This window comes from Castor canadensis, chromosome 7 (genome assembly GCF_047511655.1).
Source record: "Castor canadensis chromosome 7, mCasCan1.hap1v2, whole genome shotgun sequence".
NCBI lineage: Eukaryota > Metazoa > Chordata > Mammalia > Rodentia > Castoridae > Castor > Castor canadensis.
In genome coordinates, this window is record NC_133392.1 from 68,973,375 (window position 1) to 68,990,831 (window position 17,457).

Here is a 17,457-nt window from a genome sequence, read left to right on the forward strand (position 1 = left end):
TCAGGGGCTGCCACACCTCAGCCTGACTCTCCTCTTCTTTCAGCCGAGCTCTTTCCTAATGGCCGAAGTGTTGGGGACAAGATCTTCAAGACAGAAGGCTCTGTAAAACCTTTCCAGGGTGCACAGGAGCTGTGCATGCAGGCTGGTGGACAGTTGGCTTCCCCACGTTCTGCAACTGAGAATGCTGCCCTACAGCAGCTGATCATAGCCCAGAATAAGGCTGCTTTCCTGAGCATGACAGACAACGACACGGAGGGCAAGTTCACCTACCCCACAGGGGAGCCCTTGGTCTATTCCAACTGGGTCCCAGGGGAGCCCAACAACAATGGTGGGGCAGAGAACTGTGTGGAGATCTTAACAAATGGCAAATGGAATGACAAAGTTTGCAGTGAGCAGCGTCTTGTGGTCTGTGAGTTCTGAGCCACCATGGAGTGGAGGGCCAAGGGTAGGGTTTGGCCCAGGAACTTGGCACAAGGAATAGCCCAACCTGAGTACTGCCAACATCTTAATAAAAAAGGTGACCACCTCTGCCAGCCTGGGCTTCTTATGCAGCAGCCAAAAAGCAGGCCTCTCAGAGCAAAATGTGACACTGCCTTTCCATATTAAGACCCTTCAGAAGAAGGGGCCAGCCTTCTTTCCCACGTATGAGGACTGACAGTTTGTTTCCAGTGACCTCCCTGTCCCAAAACCCACTGACTTCTTTTTCAGCTGTCTTTTTCAAACTATCAGCTGCGTTTGGCCCAGCTGATCACTCCCTCCTCTTTTCAACTCCTTCTCCTCTGGGCTTTCAGGATACCACTCTTGCTTGCGGTTACTCTTAGCCTTCTGGCTACTCTTTGTTTACCTCTTTCAGGCATCCCTATTGCTCTCCTTGACCACTCAATGGTGGAATGCCTGGCCTTCAGCTCTCAGTTCTCTTCCGTTCTACACTAACTCCAGGATAAGCTCATCCTGGTCCCTGGCTCCACATTCTGTCTTCAGGAGGTGGCTCCCATGTGTTTGTTCCAGTTCAAGGCTTCTCCCTGATCCTCAATCTTCTCTAGCATTTCAGGGTGGAGTCCCAGGAATGGAGGCTTCTGGCTGCTTATTGCTTATGCCCAGGTAGCTGCCCAGCCCAGCCCAGCAGGGTGACCTTGTAGGGAATGTCTGCCTGTCCTGCTGGACTCCATGGCCCATACCCAGAACTCTTCTCCACCCACACACTGCTCAGCATCCCTCTCCAGCCCTGTTAGTGTCACTGTGTCTTGGCTCACAGGAGGAGGACCAGCTGCACAATTCTAAAGCCATCTGGACTCTCAGGGAGCTTTCTGGCAGTTTCAAATTCATCCCAAAACTTTTGTCTGGCAGTTCTAGGAATGTTCTTTCCCTTCTCTGCCTTAAAGATAATCTTGTTAAATCTTCCTCTTCAGTTTTCAGATATGGAAACCAAGGCACAGAGAGGGGAGGGGACTCATGCAGAAACCCAGGGGACTGTGGTATAAGAGCTGGGTCACGAACAAGGTTTTTCTGACTCCAAAGCTTATATTTTTGCCTGTAAATACATAGGTCAAAGACTTCCAAATATTTAATTGATTTTAGTGACACACCGTTGCAAAAGTTATTAAATGACTCTTGTGTTCAAGAAATGGGAAGGATACCTAGGAACCACAGGCCCATAAAAGGGGCACAAATGCCTCTTCCCCCAGACAGGAAACCAAATGCTCTTTCCTTTATTCACAAGGACCAGGGGGATAGCCATTTCTGGACAGGGACCTCCAAACCACATCCCCCCTTTCCCAGTAGTCTTGGAGCATGTTCCTGAATAAAAAACACACTTCCAGACTGCATGTAGCCTAGGCTCTCTATTGAGACCTTTTTCCTATTACAATTCCTGGCACTTCTGAAATAAAAGTCAGTTACACAACAATGGGCAAACAATTCCCCAGTACAGAGGCCACACCCGGGCACACTCATGGAGGGGTGTTAGAAAGGCTTTTTTTTGTATCACAAGTGAAAGGAAACAAATAGATCTAGTTTAAGCCAAAGAGAAGCATTTTTCTGTGACTAGATGGTTGTGAATGGGCTTGAGAAGTGTTGGGGGAGCACAGGCAGCATCAGGACATCTCCCTGGCTTTGCCTCTTTTCCTCCTCTGCATACTGGTCTCCTCTGCTTCTGGCTGCCCAAGGATGGAGGAGCATGCACCAGAGAGATGAGAAACTCTCACTTTCTTTCAATTTGTGGAAAGTAGCTGCTTGTCTTAGATGCCTACCCTGTTCCAATCAACTTAGCTTTTGGGGCTGGGACTAAACAGCACAGTTTGACCACTGAGATCCATTCAAGGACAATGGTAGTCTTGGTAGACCCTCTTAAAGGGATCACTCCCCATCCCAATACTAATGCCAAGTTTATTTCTTGACACGGGGGAGGAAAGAGCAGCAGAACTCTGTGAAGAGAAAAAATGTCTCCCATGGTGCTGAAGGCCTAGAAGGTTAAGAACCTTCAAATCTGCCAGCTCCACGGGCATAAGGACCTGGTTTACTCTCCAGCACAGAACATGCCAGGAGGGTCAACTGGGCTTTGTAATCACAGGATGATTAAAGAGAGGATTGAAGCATATATTTCAGAAGTTCAAGTCCTAACTTGAGGTTTTGAATGCAGAAGGCTCCCTATACTAACACACATGAACAAAATTTCACTTGGATCTTAAGCAGTTTCTACCCCCTCAACCAAATTAGCCAAGGTCCCTCTTTCAGTAACTTAGATGTCAAGTGAAGCCATGGGACTCTTATGCTTGCTCTCCAGAAATATCATGGCCCTCACAGTACTAAGTGACCATGAGAGCCTGTGGTGTCTGTCCGTGTCTGGAAGGAGATATTCTACAGAAGTTATACTAAGAAGTCCCTCTTCAGTTTAGTAGTATATTCTCAAGGCCCCTCCTGTTCTGAACCGTTCTGCCATCAAACCAGCCCACATCCTATAATGAACAGCCAATGAGGAGCCCTCCGATGTTTGCTTTTCTAGGATCCTATTTTTGTCTGGATTCCCTTGATGCACAACATTGATAACTGAATTGGTTAAGGAATTCTCAATGACTCTTATCTTCCAGAGAGCTACCTTAGTTCACGCTTAATGATGTACTTCACCTTTTCCGGTCACCTGCATTTTATGTACAAGAGCAAAGAAACTAGCTATCTATGAGGGGAATTCAAACGTTAATTTAGATGTCAACTATTTATCCAGGCACTGGATACAAAGATGGCAATGGATAGTCATACTCAGCCCTATACTTCCTTAACATAGGGGAGAAGAAATCTGTCAAACTGTGCTCCAGCAACATACACTAGAGGTGGCGACAAGTACATTTTAGGAAGAATGGATGGATTCTAAGAGCTTTTAACCAGGATCATAGAAGAGAGTCACCTCCTTGTGCAATCACCAAGCTACTCAGAAAGCCAGACACTCTTCATTATATTACTGTCCACTTTAGTTGCAGGTGACTGTGGAACCTTGAGTAATTGCATGCAAAACAACTGCCCTCGGGATTGGCTGGATCTCACTTTGAGTTAGATTTGGGAGTCCTTACTGGATACATTTCAAATATTAACATATTTGACCTTTATTTACTTAAGAGTGTATAGGCTTTGTCATGCTGCTTGGCTGAACTACCTAGTGCCACAGAGGAACTTAAAAGGGCCCTGCCTGAGTGAAATGGTTACTTCCATATTTATTCGCTTAAGAATTGAATGGAGTGAATAAGTGAGAGTCGAGTGAATGATATTCTTTATTCCTACTTGAAAGTCTTGTTTGTAGGACTGAATAAAGTGTTTTTAAGATGTCACCATGCCCTTTGATGTCAGGTAAGAGCTCAGTTACTTCACTGCCTGCCTTTCTGCATATTTGCTTTTAAATTCCATTAATACTTCATTTCAGGTATGAGTAGCTGGAGCCAGGTCAGAGCCAAAAGGTCAGATGGTAACTTCAGGACAAGAAATGCATTCTGTAGTCAGACGGATGGTCAGAGCAAGAAGGAGAGGAAATTGGGTGGTGGGTTTTTGAGCAAGCCTGGATGATTCGTTCCCCAACGAGAGAGAAAGACAGTCAGAGAGAGAAACAGAGAGACAGTCAGACACACACACACACACACACACACACACACAGAAAGAGAGAGGCTGAGAGAGCAGACAGAGGAAAGGGGTGGGAATTCTCCACTTCATGTACTTCCTATAAAATATTCAGAGAAAAAAAGGAATGCTTTAGACTGTGAAAACTATAAAATGATCCTAAAGTTCTTCAGAAAGAATGAATCCTAGAAGAGTCAGGAAAATTGCTTGGAATAGCATAATTAGAATGGACCCGGCCCATCTTACGTTAAAGGGTTTTATAAAACTAATATGATTAAAATAATATAGTAATGATATAACAATAGAGAGAAAACTGAAGAACATAACGTCTAAAAAATGGACCCAAGTACATGAAAATGGGACACTTAAATTATAGGAAAACAATGATGTGTCAGTTAATAATGCTGGATTAAATGACTAAGCATTTACAGAAAAAGCAACATCAGATTCTTTTAGTTACATATAAAAATAAAATTCACAACTTGGAGGTAGAGTGTTTTCCTAGCAGGTGCAAGGCCCTGAGTTCTATTCCCAGCATAGCAAAAAAAAAATTTTAAATTAAAGTCAAAGAAAATATAAGTGTGATTCATGTACTGTTGGAGGAGAAGAGCTTTCAAAGATGCTATTAAAAAGGAAATCCAAATTGATAGTACTGATACATCTGACTAAGAAACAGATTAAACGTCTTTGCTGAAAAGTAAAACACAGAATAAAATTTTTTAAACATGCTGATGTGTTTGCAATGCACATAACAAATAAATTAACAAGAAAATGATGGCTATCTAAATAAGTAAAATGGAATAAGAATAAGAGGAGGAAATTCATAAAAGAAATAGTAATGGTCAATATAACTGAAACATGAAAAATGCACAACCTTAGTAGAAATCAAAAACATTAAACAGTAGTAAGTATCCCCAAATCTAGGGTTAGAGTTAAAGCTATATTCAGAACAAAATATTATAATATAACTTTACTTTCTTTATTAAAAATTTTAAAAAGTCATGGACTGAAATAGTTGAATCAAGTGCTTATCTCCTTTTAAAACAAAATTAAAATAATAAAAATAAAGTACAAAAGAAACAAACATGGAAGTAAAATTAATGAATTGAAAACTGATTAAAAATAATAGGAATGAGAAATTAACTTAGAAGTCAGACTTATTTAAAGTCAGATTTGAAAACTATATCCTTATAAAGCTAAATAAGAAAAAATCCTTCAATCTGTAAAGATATTGCTCAATTTACAAGGGAGTTGTACCCATTAAACAATTCAGAGCTAAAAATATCATAAGTTGAAAAATATACTTAATACACCTAACCCACTGAGTCAGCTTAGCCTACCTTGACTGTGCTCAAAGCACTTACATCAGCCTATAGTTGGGTAAAATGATCAAACACAAAACCTATTTTACAGTAGAGTGCTGACTCCCATGTGCACACACTGCAGTGGGCATTTTGTAATCACGATGGGATGTGAAAACATGATCCCCATAAGAAATGCTGGCAGCACAGTACTGTGTGTGCGTGGTTTTCCCCCGTGATCTTGGGAGTTATCGGGAGTCGTGGCTCACTGCTAGTGCCCAGCATCGTGAGAGAAGATTGTACTTGATCATTGCCAGCCAGGGAAGATCCAAAGTCAACATTTGAAATATGATTTTATGCCATCAGAAAGTTAAAAAATCCTAAGTCAGGGACCATCCATAGTCGAAATAAGAAAGGAGCCTACAGCCACAAATATGCACCTCTTTGTAAGAGGTAAGGAATTTGGCATTCCTCTCCACCTTCCTTGGTTTTGCTCTATGGCCTAAGCTCAGATTCTCCACCTCTTGCCCTGAGCTACAATTTATAGCTTCCTGGCTATGGAGGAGGAAAGCAGTACTGCCTTATCTCTGATCTGGAATTTAGCTCCTAACCTTGAGGCATCAGTCAAGAAAGGCCATGCAACAGTGAGTGTGGTGTTCAGCATCCATCCCAGACACAGTTGGCTGCTTCCACCTCCAGCCTCTTCAACCCGTTCACAAAGTGAAGCCAAAATGTACACCACCTGGTAGTACTTTTGCAATTGCTAAAGCTACAGGTTCTTTTTTGTGTGTGTTGGGACTGAGGTTTGAACTCAGGGCTTTGCCCCTACAAAGCAGGTGCTCTACTGCTTAAAGCCATGCCTCCAGTCCATTTTGCTCTGTTTATTTTGGAGATGGGATCTCATGAACTGTTTGCCCAGGCTGCCCTCAAATGGTGATCCTCCTGATCTCTGCCTCCCAAATAGCTACGGTTACTGGGTGTGCCAATGGAGCCCAGCAAAGCTATAGGTTCTTGGAGGAACAGGAAGCTGCACATTTCAGGAGCACTAGGCAGGACTGGATCATGAGTTCTTTTCTACACATTACCTCAGATCTTTGGAAATGACTACAGGGTTCAGTGACTCCCAGGGCCTTAGCCAGGCAGTGCAGGAGGTAGCTGGTTAGCTGTGTCCTCAGCTGACATGGGGAAGGAGAGGGCAGTGTGTGTGCTGATGTTCAGTACCTTTGCTTGAGTGTGTACTGCTTTATAGGACAAGGAGCACTCTCTGGGACCCTGCATCTTGGTTCCTCTATCACCTGGGCTGCCAGGACAAGGAGCAAGGACAATGCTGCAGCACCAGCTATACTTAGTGTGAAGGCAATGACATTTCCTTTGGGACCTGCAGGAGGTATCCACCATCTCTCTGTGCACTCTCTGCACTTTGTCTGATGGGCCCCAGGCACAGTCCTTAAATTGTCTTTAATTACAGGTCCCTAGCTTGAGTCCTGAACTTTTGAGAGGATGTACAACTTTACAAAGATCCCAGTGTTATCAGAAAGAACACAATTCAGAAAAAGCCCGAATTCCTGCCCTGCTGATGTTGAGAGAAGAAAAAAAGTGACTGCATTTTAGAGAGATACCCAGAGAGTCCACAGAGGGAAGCCAGAAAGAAGCCCACCAATGTAGACCCAAAGGGCCCAGGCAAGAACAGCAATGAAGTCCTGTCTTGAGATCTGTGGGACACTGTTAGGAAAGAAGGTAGAGAAGGCAGCCGGCACCTGGGTCTTGCCCTAAAGAGCTCATATTCTAGGTTTGGAAATGAGACAGCTATGTTTACAAGGAGCAGTGAATTCCAGCAGAAGCCTGGCCTTGCTGGGCCGAGAGGACTGTCAGGATCCAGCATGCTTGGAGACCTGTGGCACCTCAGTGGGAATCAACATCTGGATCTGGCCCTGCAAGGTGTGGGCACAATCCAGGTGGGTACAGTGACCAGGACAAAAGTGGAGATGAGGAAATCAGGACCATCCCAAGTTGAGACCAGGGCCCTAGCACTTACCTGGCCTCATGTGTGCATCTTTCTGGGTTTGTTGGCCCTTCCTTAGACAACCAGCAGAGGGCAGCACGAGGACAGAGCAGCTGTTGCACAAGGTCACTGCTGATCTAGGTCTGGGATTCCAGGTTACCTGTGAAAGGAGGCTGTGCCCATAGCCATCTTCTAAAAGGAGTTCTGCTTCTCGCTAGATTCACCCCAGTGTGAGTTAAGCCCTGGAGAAAGGAGGTGAGTCACACATCTTTGGAGGACTCAGATCCATTCGTTTGTTCATTTTTTTATTCATTCAACAGCTATGAATTGAGTGCACACATGGTTCCCACTCTTTCCTGGGACTGCTGAGGTGAGTGACATAGTCTTGTCATAATCACAGCAGCAGGGCCACTACTTGCTTAGCATTCACTGTAGGTCAACACAAGTCCTGATTGCTGTACTTATACCAGCTCATGTATTCCTCACAGAATCCTCTGATGTGGACCCCAGTATTATCCCAGTTTTGTCAAGAGGAGGACTAAAGAATAGAAAATAGATATGACCTACCCAGAGTCACACAACTGCAAATGGTAGAACCAAGAGTTGAATCCAGTCAGTCTGGCTCCAGAGTCCCCGCTCTTAATGACTTTGCCATACTGACATATCAAGACAATATGAAAAACCTATTGTTTCTGTGAAGAAAATAGAACAGGTGTTGTACTGGTACTGGGGTCAAAAAAACTTTAGATTTAGTGGTTGGATAAGGATGGGGAGGCAGTGGTGACATGGTTCAAGACCTGCTGGCATCCAAACAACCTCTATTGATCCCCTGGTGTCTTACAACACAGCTTAGGGCCACTTGTGAGTATTTTGTGTATGACTAAGCAGCCATGCTTCTCACTCTGAGCCTCTGGAACCATCCACAGCCAATGTTCCTCAGAGTAGGATGTGTGGAGAAAGGCTGGACCCAGGCTGGGGGAGGACCTGGCTGACTGTCCTGGTAGCAGGATGCAGGGAATTTCAAGCATCGAGTCTGCTGGTTTCCATATCTACACTTAGCACACACTCACACAGTCACAAAAATATGTACAAACAGCCCAAGCTTGTGGACACACAAGTTCCCAGAGTCTCCCATGGCATCCATGCTCTGACACTCAGCCTCTGATCCACTCCCTAAAGTTACAGGAGGTAGTTAGACCCTGGGGATGAGTAGGGAGGGATTTGGGTTAGAAGTTGGTTTTTCACTAGTGGGACACTAGTTGGTTGAGAAAGATTGTTTAGGGTCTGACACTGTAAAGTGAAACAGGACTTTTTTTTGCCCCACAGGGCTCAATCTGAGAGATTTTAATTCACTGGGCGCAGAATGGGACCATAATTCTATGATGTGTCCAGGTTCTAGTCAATTCCTGTCAATTCTGCTGGTCAGTACTCTGAAGAACTGCACAAGGTACATAAGCACTTTGCTGGCCAGGACAGGCAGCAACAGCTAGTTTAGTCCAGGCATTTGCTAATTAATGAATAGCACCCCATTTCTTATAATCATGATACCTGTGTTTCTCTGGACAGAATGGTTCCTACTTGGAGCCACTATCTCCTCCCCACACAGGTGGCCAGCAGGGTTGAAGCACCCCTTCCTAGATGGACTCCTTCCCTGAGCACCCCCAGGCTTCCTAGCAATCTGTCAGCCTCTCAGGGCTACCAGGACAACACCACTTTCCAAAATCACTTCCTGGCATCTCCAGCCTAGGCCTCTGGATGACGACATATCCCTTCCTGGTTAATGGGGGGGAAAAAAATCCCTATTCCTGGCAGTTTCCAAAGTACAGATCATTTACACAATAAGCAAACAATCTTCCAGGTCAAAGGCTTTGCTGTGACACATATACCAAAGAGGTGAGTACAAGGCCTGATCTCTGGTTCTGATTGATCTCTGACAGGCACAGAGAAAGGAGGCTGGCTAGACCCGGGTGTGAAGACGGGTTGACAGATGTGAATGTCAGGCCTTCAAGTGGAACCCTAAGCAACCTCCTCCCCTGGCAGCTGGGGCATGGTAAGAAGCGTCAGATACAGAGCTGAAGGACTACAGCAGAGCTGTACAAACAAAGTCTGAGTTTCTGGATCCAGAAACTGAGTCAGAACCTGAGCCTTGACTGTCACAGCTTTGGTACTTGTTTTCATTTTGTCAGATGAAGTAAGTTACAATCTCATTGACTGCATCTGTACTTCCACAGGAGGAAATTGACTCACATAGCTAATTTAAACACAAAGTCCCCATCTCAAATGCAAGTTACATTTGCCATTCCAACTTACTCAGCCTGGCTCTCCACAGAATTCAGAGGTAGTTGATATATGTTTAACCCACAATTAGGCTAGACAAAATTGACAGACAGTAAAACTGAAAATAGCTCTCAGATCTGTCAGCCCTGATCCTGCAGTGGGCCCCATGGTCTGTCCCTTTGATTCAGACACCTTTAGAAGAGAGAAGCCTTTGGAGACTGGTGTACAGACATGGAAACTGAGGCCCAGGAAGCTAACATGCCACTCAGGGCAATGATAAGGAAGTGACCTCTGCGGTCTGCTGCAGTCTCCTACTTCCAAACTTTGAACTTCCCACCCATCACGCCAACTCTTCTTCAACCCTAGCATGACACACAGAGGTCTGGGCCTTCTTCTTCCTCTGGCATGGCTCCAGGGTCAGAGCCCAGGCTGCAGAGAATTCTGAACACCAGCTTTCTTTCCAGGAATGCTCTGAAACATGGCCTTCAGGTTCTCACTCTGTGCAAGAGGTAGCAAAGGCAGCTCAGAGACCTCTGCCACTTTCCTGGTCCAAAATCCAGCATGGGAAATGAATGGCAGAGGCACCTATTTCTCTAGAATGGTGAGACTCCTCTCAGTCCTCCCCATTCCTAAAAGCTTGAGGCAGACCCTGAGGTCTATTCTTGGAGTGCCTGACTTCATTGGGTTCTCTCTAATAATAGATGTCAATAATTAGTAAAGAGCTGCCTGGCCTTTGGGGTGAGAGAAAGAGAGAGAGAGAGAGGAATGCCTTGAATCCATCATTTCCATCTTGTTTTAGGTTCTGCGAGGCCTGGATGACCTGTAATTTCTATTGCTGGACTCTCAGAAGAATTCTATATTTTTAGATCAAACTCCACCTTCTTCCAAGCTAACTGTCATTGGGCCCACATTGATTGGGGTAAGAATTGGGAAATGAATCTAGCAGGCAGTTTGTCTTTATTCCAGATTGAAGTCAGAATAGTAGCACGGGAGACATTTAGAGAGAAGAGCTGAGAAAGAAATGTCAGGTACTAGATCAGGGAAGGAGTAGGCTCTATCCACCCACAAGCCTATGGAAAAGCCATTGTGCCCTGCAAGGCAGGCTGGGAGGGGAGAGACTCAGCAAGGCAGGGGTGGGTGTGGCCATGAGCAGGGAGAAGGAAGATGGGTCCTGGGTAGCATAGACAGCTCCCTGAGCCAGAATATGAGGCTCTAGTCTTGTAGGGATGTAGGAAGGGAGGAGGGAAGAAGGAACCAATAGAAACTGCCTGAGAGAAGAATGAAGAATCTGAACTTGCCCTGAAAGTTTCCATTGCGTTTCCCTAAGTGAGGGGCAACTGATAACATGCTGGGGACCAATCCCTACAAACAACATAAATCCTTCTACAGTTTTAGAGCTGGTGATTCTGTCCTTTATGCATCATTGAGCAAAGGGGGCTATATGTCAGGGTAGACCATGACAACCCCCTGACTATACAATAGAAAGGACTCTAGAAGAGTTAGCTGTGCCTTCTCCCATTTCTGTCTTGACTATGACTTGGTTGCAATAACTCTTGTTCTGGGTCATCTTGTACCTATAGTCTCTTCTTTTTTACACTGTTTCTGATCTTTCCTTTTTCTATTTTCCCTAACCCACAGTTTTATAGGTACTTCTCATTCTAAGCAATTTCCAATACCTTTCTTTGGTAAGCAGTCAAGATTTGAATTGGAAGTACTGGATTGTTCTGCTCTACAGCACAAAAATAGTCCTCTCATGGCCCTCAAACATGTGTCATCCAAAGAAAAATTCAGTAATGTGACATCCTAGGTGTGCTAGAGGCCAAGGATACAAGTCGTGCCACCTCTATCCCTGCTGCATGTACCAGCCTAACCCTCACACCTGCCTGGATAGTCCTGCAGAAGGAGCACATTTGGTCAGGAAAAAGCACCACCTGAAAGTCACTTCTTGGTAGCAACCCATTCATCCATTTGTAGTTTTTCGATGCATCCATTCAATAAATATTTACTATGAAGTGCTCTCCCTGGCAGTTCAGATACAAAGAGAAATAAAATAGCAAACCAAGGTAGGCAAAAGCTTTTCACTAAGTGAGAGTGGCCCTTGGCACATTCATAAAATGATTTCTAGTACCATTTTGTGATTGAAATACAGCTAAAGCTGTATTTCATGTGGAGGGCACACTCCACATGACCATTTGCTTTCTCCCCTGTTGCTAGCATATACCACAATACCAAATCAGTCCCCTGAAATTATGCAGGAAGAAAAGGCTGCTCTTTGCTCTCCATGTCACCCTGCAACTAAAGAAAGGCTATAGCTACTTGGTCAGGGTGAGGGAATTCTTGGGAGAAAGGAGCTCTGGAGCAACTTGTGGGCACTAGAAACAATAGCCATGCCACAGAGAAGGCTGGGCCAGCCATGGGGAGGAGCCTATGTCAGGAGAGTTTGGTGCCACATTGTGGCAATTCTTGGAGAAAAGAAATTGGTTGTCTTTGTGCTAAGATGGACTGCTCACTCTGGCACAGGTGTGGCCCATCTTTGGACCCTCTGGTGAGCTGCAGTATCCTCAATGTTAAAGGAGAGAGTTTTATCATGGCCTTTTCCGTGGTTGACCTTGGCTCAGTACTGTGGTCCTAGCAAGATAAATGTGACCTTTACCCTGTGCTGGACCAGACCCTACCCCTACCCCTTGTCAGCTTCTCCTCACTTCCTCATCCCATAATCAAATATATGCCCCTCCCTTGCCCTCCCCACAAAGGAATGACTTAATACCAGGCTAGGAAGACCAGCAACGAATTCTCTTTGGAAGCAGCAGAGAGGTCAGAAAGGAGGGATTGGAGGAACGAGCTGCCTCAGGCTGGGAACTCACAGACAGCCAGGAAGGAGGCTGAGCAGGAGATGTCATTCCAGATCCCTTCCTTCAGTATAATCACACAGTCCTCCCCCGAGCCATGGTTGTTAGGCTCATCCTTCCTCCAGTTGCTGTAGGTCAGCCTCCCTCCTGTCACATACATGAACTGGCCTTCAGTCACTTCATCTGTGATGCCCAGGAAGGCGTTGTCTTTGGCCACATTTTGGATGGCCCTGTTCTCCTCAGCATCCTTGGGGGCAGCCACAGTGGCCCGGAGCTCCCTGCACAGGGACTTCACTTTAGAAAAAGGCATCATTTCACCGTTGGTCACGTAGAACTTCTTTCCAGACTTTTTGCCCAAAGAGAAGTGTAGCACTGAAATCACAGTAGATGATGCTAACTCAGTTTGGGGCCCAGTCCTGGAGAGTAGTTGAAAAGACCCTTCTCTGGGAGCTGAGCACTCTGAAAAGTAGTCCCATGCCTAAGACCCTCAGGCCAGAGCCTAGGAGAAAGGCATGTCCAGGTGCAGAGCCAGGGAGGGAATCCACAGCCCCTGGCAGGCAGCCTGACTCTCCTGGGCTATCCCACCCTTGAGACCAACAGCTGCAAAAATCTGCCCCAACACAGGGAGATATGTGTGTGCCTCACTGTCAAGCTGGGCACCAGGATAGGAAAGAGACTATCTAGGAAGAGTGAATGAGGAGAAGGAGCAAAGATTTTGGAGACTACAGTCCTCCATTCAACACTTCCTCTGCTCCTTGCCTTGAGGCAGAGGAAAAGCTTACACTTTTTGGTGTGTTCCAATTCTGATTTCAGGATGTTTATCTCTCTCTCCAAGTTGGCCACTTTGGTCTCAGTAACTGTAAAGCAAGGGGGGGAAGGTATTTACTGAGAAGACCTTAAATTGGAGGGCAGAGAATTTCATGAAAAAAAAAATTGGCTTATTTCAGAAAAAATAAGAAAGCAAAAAAAAGACAATAACAAACAAACAAACAAACAAAACCTTATATTCCTACCTTCCTGGATATGCCTTAGTTACCTTAACAATCTGTGATTATCGTTCTGGATTAATTTTCTTTGCATGGTGCTTAAATATTGTAATATCATAGTAATTTACAAGAAAATGCCCATTAGTCTCTTTTTTGAAAACATTTCTCTGAGATTCTTTTTCATTTCCCATCTCAGGAAAACTCTTTAATAGTTTATTATTTTGACAGACTGATAAAAGAATATTAATAAAAGGGCTACCATTTTTTCTTGTCCATACTGTATCTGCCCTATTTCACTCTGAACTAAGTTGCTGTAATGTTCCCTACTACCCAGAAGTTTTGTGAGGCAGACCACCTACCTTCACACCATTCTTGTGACGACAGACACAAATGCCACTCCTAAAAGGACCCATGTCCTCCCCTGCAGCCTGGAGCCTCACACTGCATGTTCAGCTGAAGGACAGTCAGGTCCCATCACCTACTAAAACCTGATGAAGGGGTGGCCCTGTGGGATTTAGAAGTCTATACTTGGCACCACTGGGAATTCCTTCAAGCCTCAAGTGACACTGGCTCAGGAAGCAGTGTTGAGCATCTTCCAGTGAAGCAGGAGGACAAGAGATACCTCCCACCTTCCTTCCATTCCCAGGGTCCTAGGTCCCTTTAGGCCAGTCACACTGGTGTGCACTCCTTACCTGAACTGTCTCCAGGATCTCCTTTGTGGCCTTTTATCCCTGGAAGTCCAGGAAACCCTGTATTTCCTGGAGGCCCCACTTTCCCTGGAGGGCCCTGTAAGCCTCTGAGCCCTTGACCTGTTTGAAGACAAAGAAAACACAACCCAGTGGCGGTCACTCATTCTCTTTCTCCAGAAGCTCAACACTCTAGAAGTTTCACACTGACCCCAGCCAGTCAACAAGTTAGTGGGAACAGAGAAGAAAGAATCTTCTGCCTCCCCTTGCTGGAAGGCCTGTCCTAATTCCAAGGTGGAAATACAGGATCCTGAAGATTCAGAGGGCACCTTTGATTGGGAAGCAGTGACATTTTACAGGGATTATTCTGAATGGTCTAGTGCCCACCATATTGGAGCCTAGAGACCACTTGCTGGGGGGAGGGGTCAGAATTTAGGAAGCCAGAGCAGCCGCCCTGTACCTGGTTCTCCCTTCTCTCCTTTGGCTCCATCTCGCCCATCTCTGCCTGGAACACTGCAGTTGATCACGGAGCAGGTTTTCTGGGCTTCTTCACAGGTTTTCAGCTCTGAGGAGGACACTCTCACCGTACACAGGAGAAGGAGAGGGAGTGAAGGAATCAGGATCATGGTCCTTGGAGTGTGAAAAGTCAAGGAAAGTAAGTCCATCTCATTTTGTTTAGTTAACATTTGCTATCGCCTGTGATGCACTGTGCTAGGGACAGTGAACAGAAGGAATCACACCGTTCAGCTCTGACCTGCTTCCAAGCCACCAGGGTGACCAACAGGTAAGAAAGATGAGACTTATGTGAGTGCTGAAACCAAAGAAGATGCAGGAGGAGTTGGGCCTGCTTCTTTCTGGGGTCCAGAGCCCCTTTGGGTACAATACTTAGTGGTTTGGCACTCCTTACCTAACATCCTACCACTGAAAATTATAAGCTAGCCCCACTCCTGGTTGCCCAGCACAAAGGCGGAAAGCCCACTGCCTGAATGGGTCATGGCTCCTCTAATTCTTAATTCCTTTTCTTGGCCACTGGAACCATAATCTCCCTCTTTTTCCATTTCCATGGGCCCTAGAGCTAGCCCTAAACTGTAGAAGGGACCCAAGTTGTCACAAGGTCCATTTCTTGGATGAACCTTGTTTTATAATATCCATACTCCCATTTGAAATAAAAATTCCTGTTCCACTCACCAGGACACCACTCATCCTTCAGCTGTTTCCTCAAAAACCTGCGGACCATTTTTGTAGTCCTTGCTTTGTGACAGTCACTTCCTGGAGACTCAAGACTCAGAGTGCCCTGAAGCAGGATTCTAACCCACAAAATGGAAACCTCTTTGGACATTAGTTCTGTCCAGATGAGACATTCCTTGAGATTTTCCACCCAGAACCCATTTCTGCCAGGCAGAGCCCAGGCTTCTGAAATGTATGCTCCCCCAGGTCTGCTCCTTCTTCTAGCAGGATCCACAGAATGTGCTGCCCACATCCAGCTCTGAGCCCTCATGCAGCAGTCAAGTTGCCATCCACCTTGGCTCAAGATGGAACCTCCTCCAGGAAGCGTTGGCAGGCCAGACGCTTGGCCTCTTCCTCAGCTGTGCTCCAGCTCAGATTCCTGGCCATTGATGTACAACTATTGGTTGAACTGCCTGTGGACTCCCTTAGCCTTCCCTGCCTCCAGCACTCACTGAGAGGTGGCCAGCTGAAAGAGGCCTGTGATCACATTCATCTCCATCTTTCTCCTTTCTTTTTGAAAAACCTCCCCTGATGGTACTGGAGGTCAGGGATTGTATATGTTCCTGGTACCCCCGCCCCCCCCCACCCCACACACACTGCTGTTTCTCCCTTTGGAAAAGACTACCCCTCTTAAGTGTGCATATGGTCCAGGAGATCTGGAATGACAAGGATGCCTCAGATCACAGACAGTCTGCGACTCAAGAAGGCATGAAGGCCCCACTAATGCCTCTGCCTGAACCTCACCAGGTTCAAACCAAGAGACCAGACTCCTGGCCCAGGTCCCCATCCCTTTCCTCCAGAAATAACTTACTAGGCTTCCTGTGGAGCACAGAGGCAGTGAAGGGAAAGCTAGTTCTCCAGCCCAGGCATCTGGCAGCTTTCTCTGTAATGTCAGGCCCAATTGCCCCAGTGACAGGGGACTGCACTGGACTGGACTTCGACCCCAGATTAATAAACAACTATCCTTAGGACTGTAGTAGCTGGGCAACTCTCCAGCGCTGCTGGTGGGGTCGCAGCATAGCACCGAGCAGTTCTGTACTTCAATACCCTAAACTCCTGCTTCGATTGCCCACTTCCACACATCCATCCCTACAGCCCAGCAACTTTGATCTTATAGAATCACAGGCTTTCAATGTTGCTCCCTCTGTATACTTATTTCCAAAAGAAACATTTGAAGACTGTACCAGACAGAGGTACACACACACACACACACACACACGTAGAAGCACACAGCTCTGTATCAGTTGTTGTGACATCTCCATTTGTCCTTTATTCACTGCAAGACCAGTGTGGCGAGATTAAAAACTTTTAACCTTGGGTCATCTCATTCTGTCCTTCTCAATCAGAACATTTATCACATGTCTCCCTTGGGCATATCATAGGGTTAGATACAGGGGAACATATATTTGTATATAACTTAAATTCAAAGCTGAATGTGGCCTTTTGCAAGGACTGACCTCTGTCTTTCATTGTTGGTTGTTGTCATTCAGATAACAGCTTAAATATTAGTTCACGAGAAAGGGCTTTCCTAACCATTTAATTTTAAGTAGTTGCTCTATTGACAAATTATAATTCTCTGATTAATTTTCTGCCTATTGCTTGTTTCTATGTGATATATTGACCACCCCATCCGTTTAGAATGAGGACTTCATGAGAGCAGAGTCTTGTTCCCTAGCCCATCTGGCAGAAACAAATTGTCAGTGCTCAAGAAAGATTCTTGGAACGGGTGAGCCCTCTAGCCATTGTGTCCTCAGTTGGGCCCTCTTGGCTTCTATTGCTTTTCTTGGGCTGGACCTGTGTTCAGTTCACTTCCTTGTCCCCAGGGTGTCCCCCAGGGCTGGGCACCCAGGAAGGACTCAGTGATAGAGTAGGGATAGAAGGAGAGGCTTGGAGCAGGGCAGATATAGGACCAGGCTGTGGCTCTTCCAGGTCTGAGGGTCCAGGAGTGTCCAGTGTTTATCATCGCCAACCTGATAAAGTGGCCCAAGCCTCTGTTTTGACCTTTGATACCTACCTGCTTTCTCCCAA

The 17,457-nt window shown here is 45.7% G+C and overlaps 2 protein-coding genes across 2 annotated transcripts in view; one reads left to right on the top strand and one right to left on the bottom strand.

The window, feature by feature from the left end:
• Sftpd (surfactant protein D) overlaps positions 1 to 12,819 on the top strand; it is a 25,385-nt gene extending 12,566 nt beyond the window's left edge. The window contains exon 8 of the mRNA XM_020184722.2: positions 44 to 12,819. Coding sequence (XP_020040311.2) covers positions 44 to 420 — 377 coding nt within the window. The 3' untranslated portion in view covers positions 421 to 12,819. The remainder of the gene's footprint in view (positions 1 to 43) is intronic.
• Positions 12,454 to 16,384, bottom strand: LOC109699851 (mannose-binding protein A-like). The gene is made up of 5 exons (XM_020184723.2): positions 16,241 to 16,384; positions 14,663 to 14,832; positions 14,209 to 14,325; positions 13,313 to 13,387; positions 12,454 to 12,902 (listed from the first exon to the last, which is right to left on the bottom strand). The coding sequence occupies exons 2-5, from the start codon at positions 14,826 to 14,828 to the stop codon at positions 12,529 to 12,531; spliced, it is 732 nt and encodes a 243-aa protein (XP_020040312.2). The 5' UTR covers positions 14,829 to 14,832; positions 16,241 to 16,384; the 3' UTR covers positions 12,454 to 12,528.
• Between the last annotated feature and the right edge of the window lie 1,073 nt (positions 16,385 to 17,457).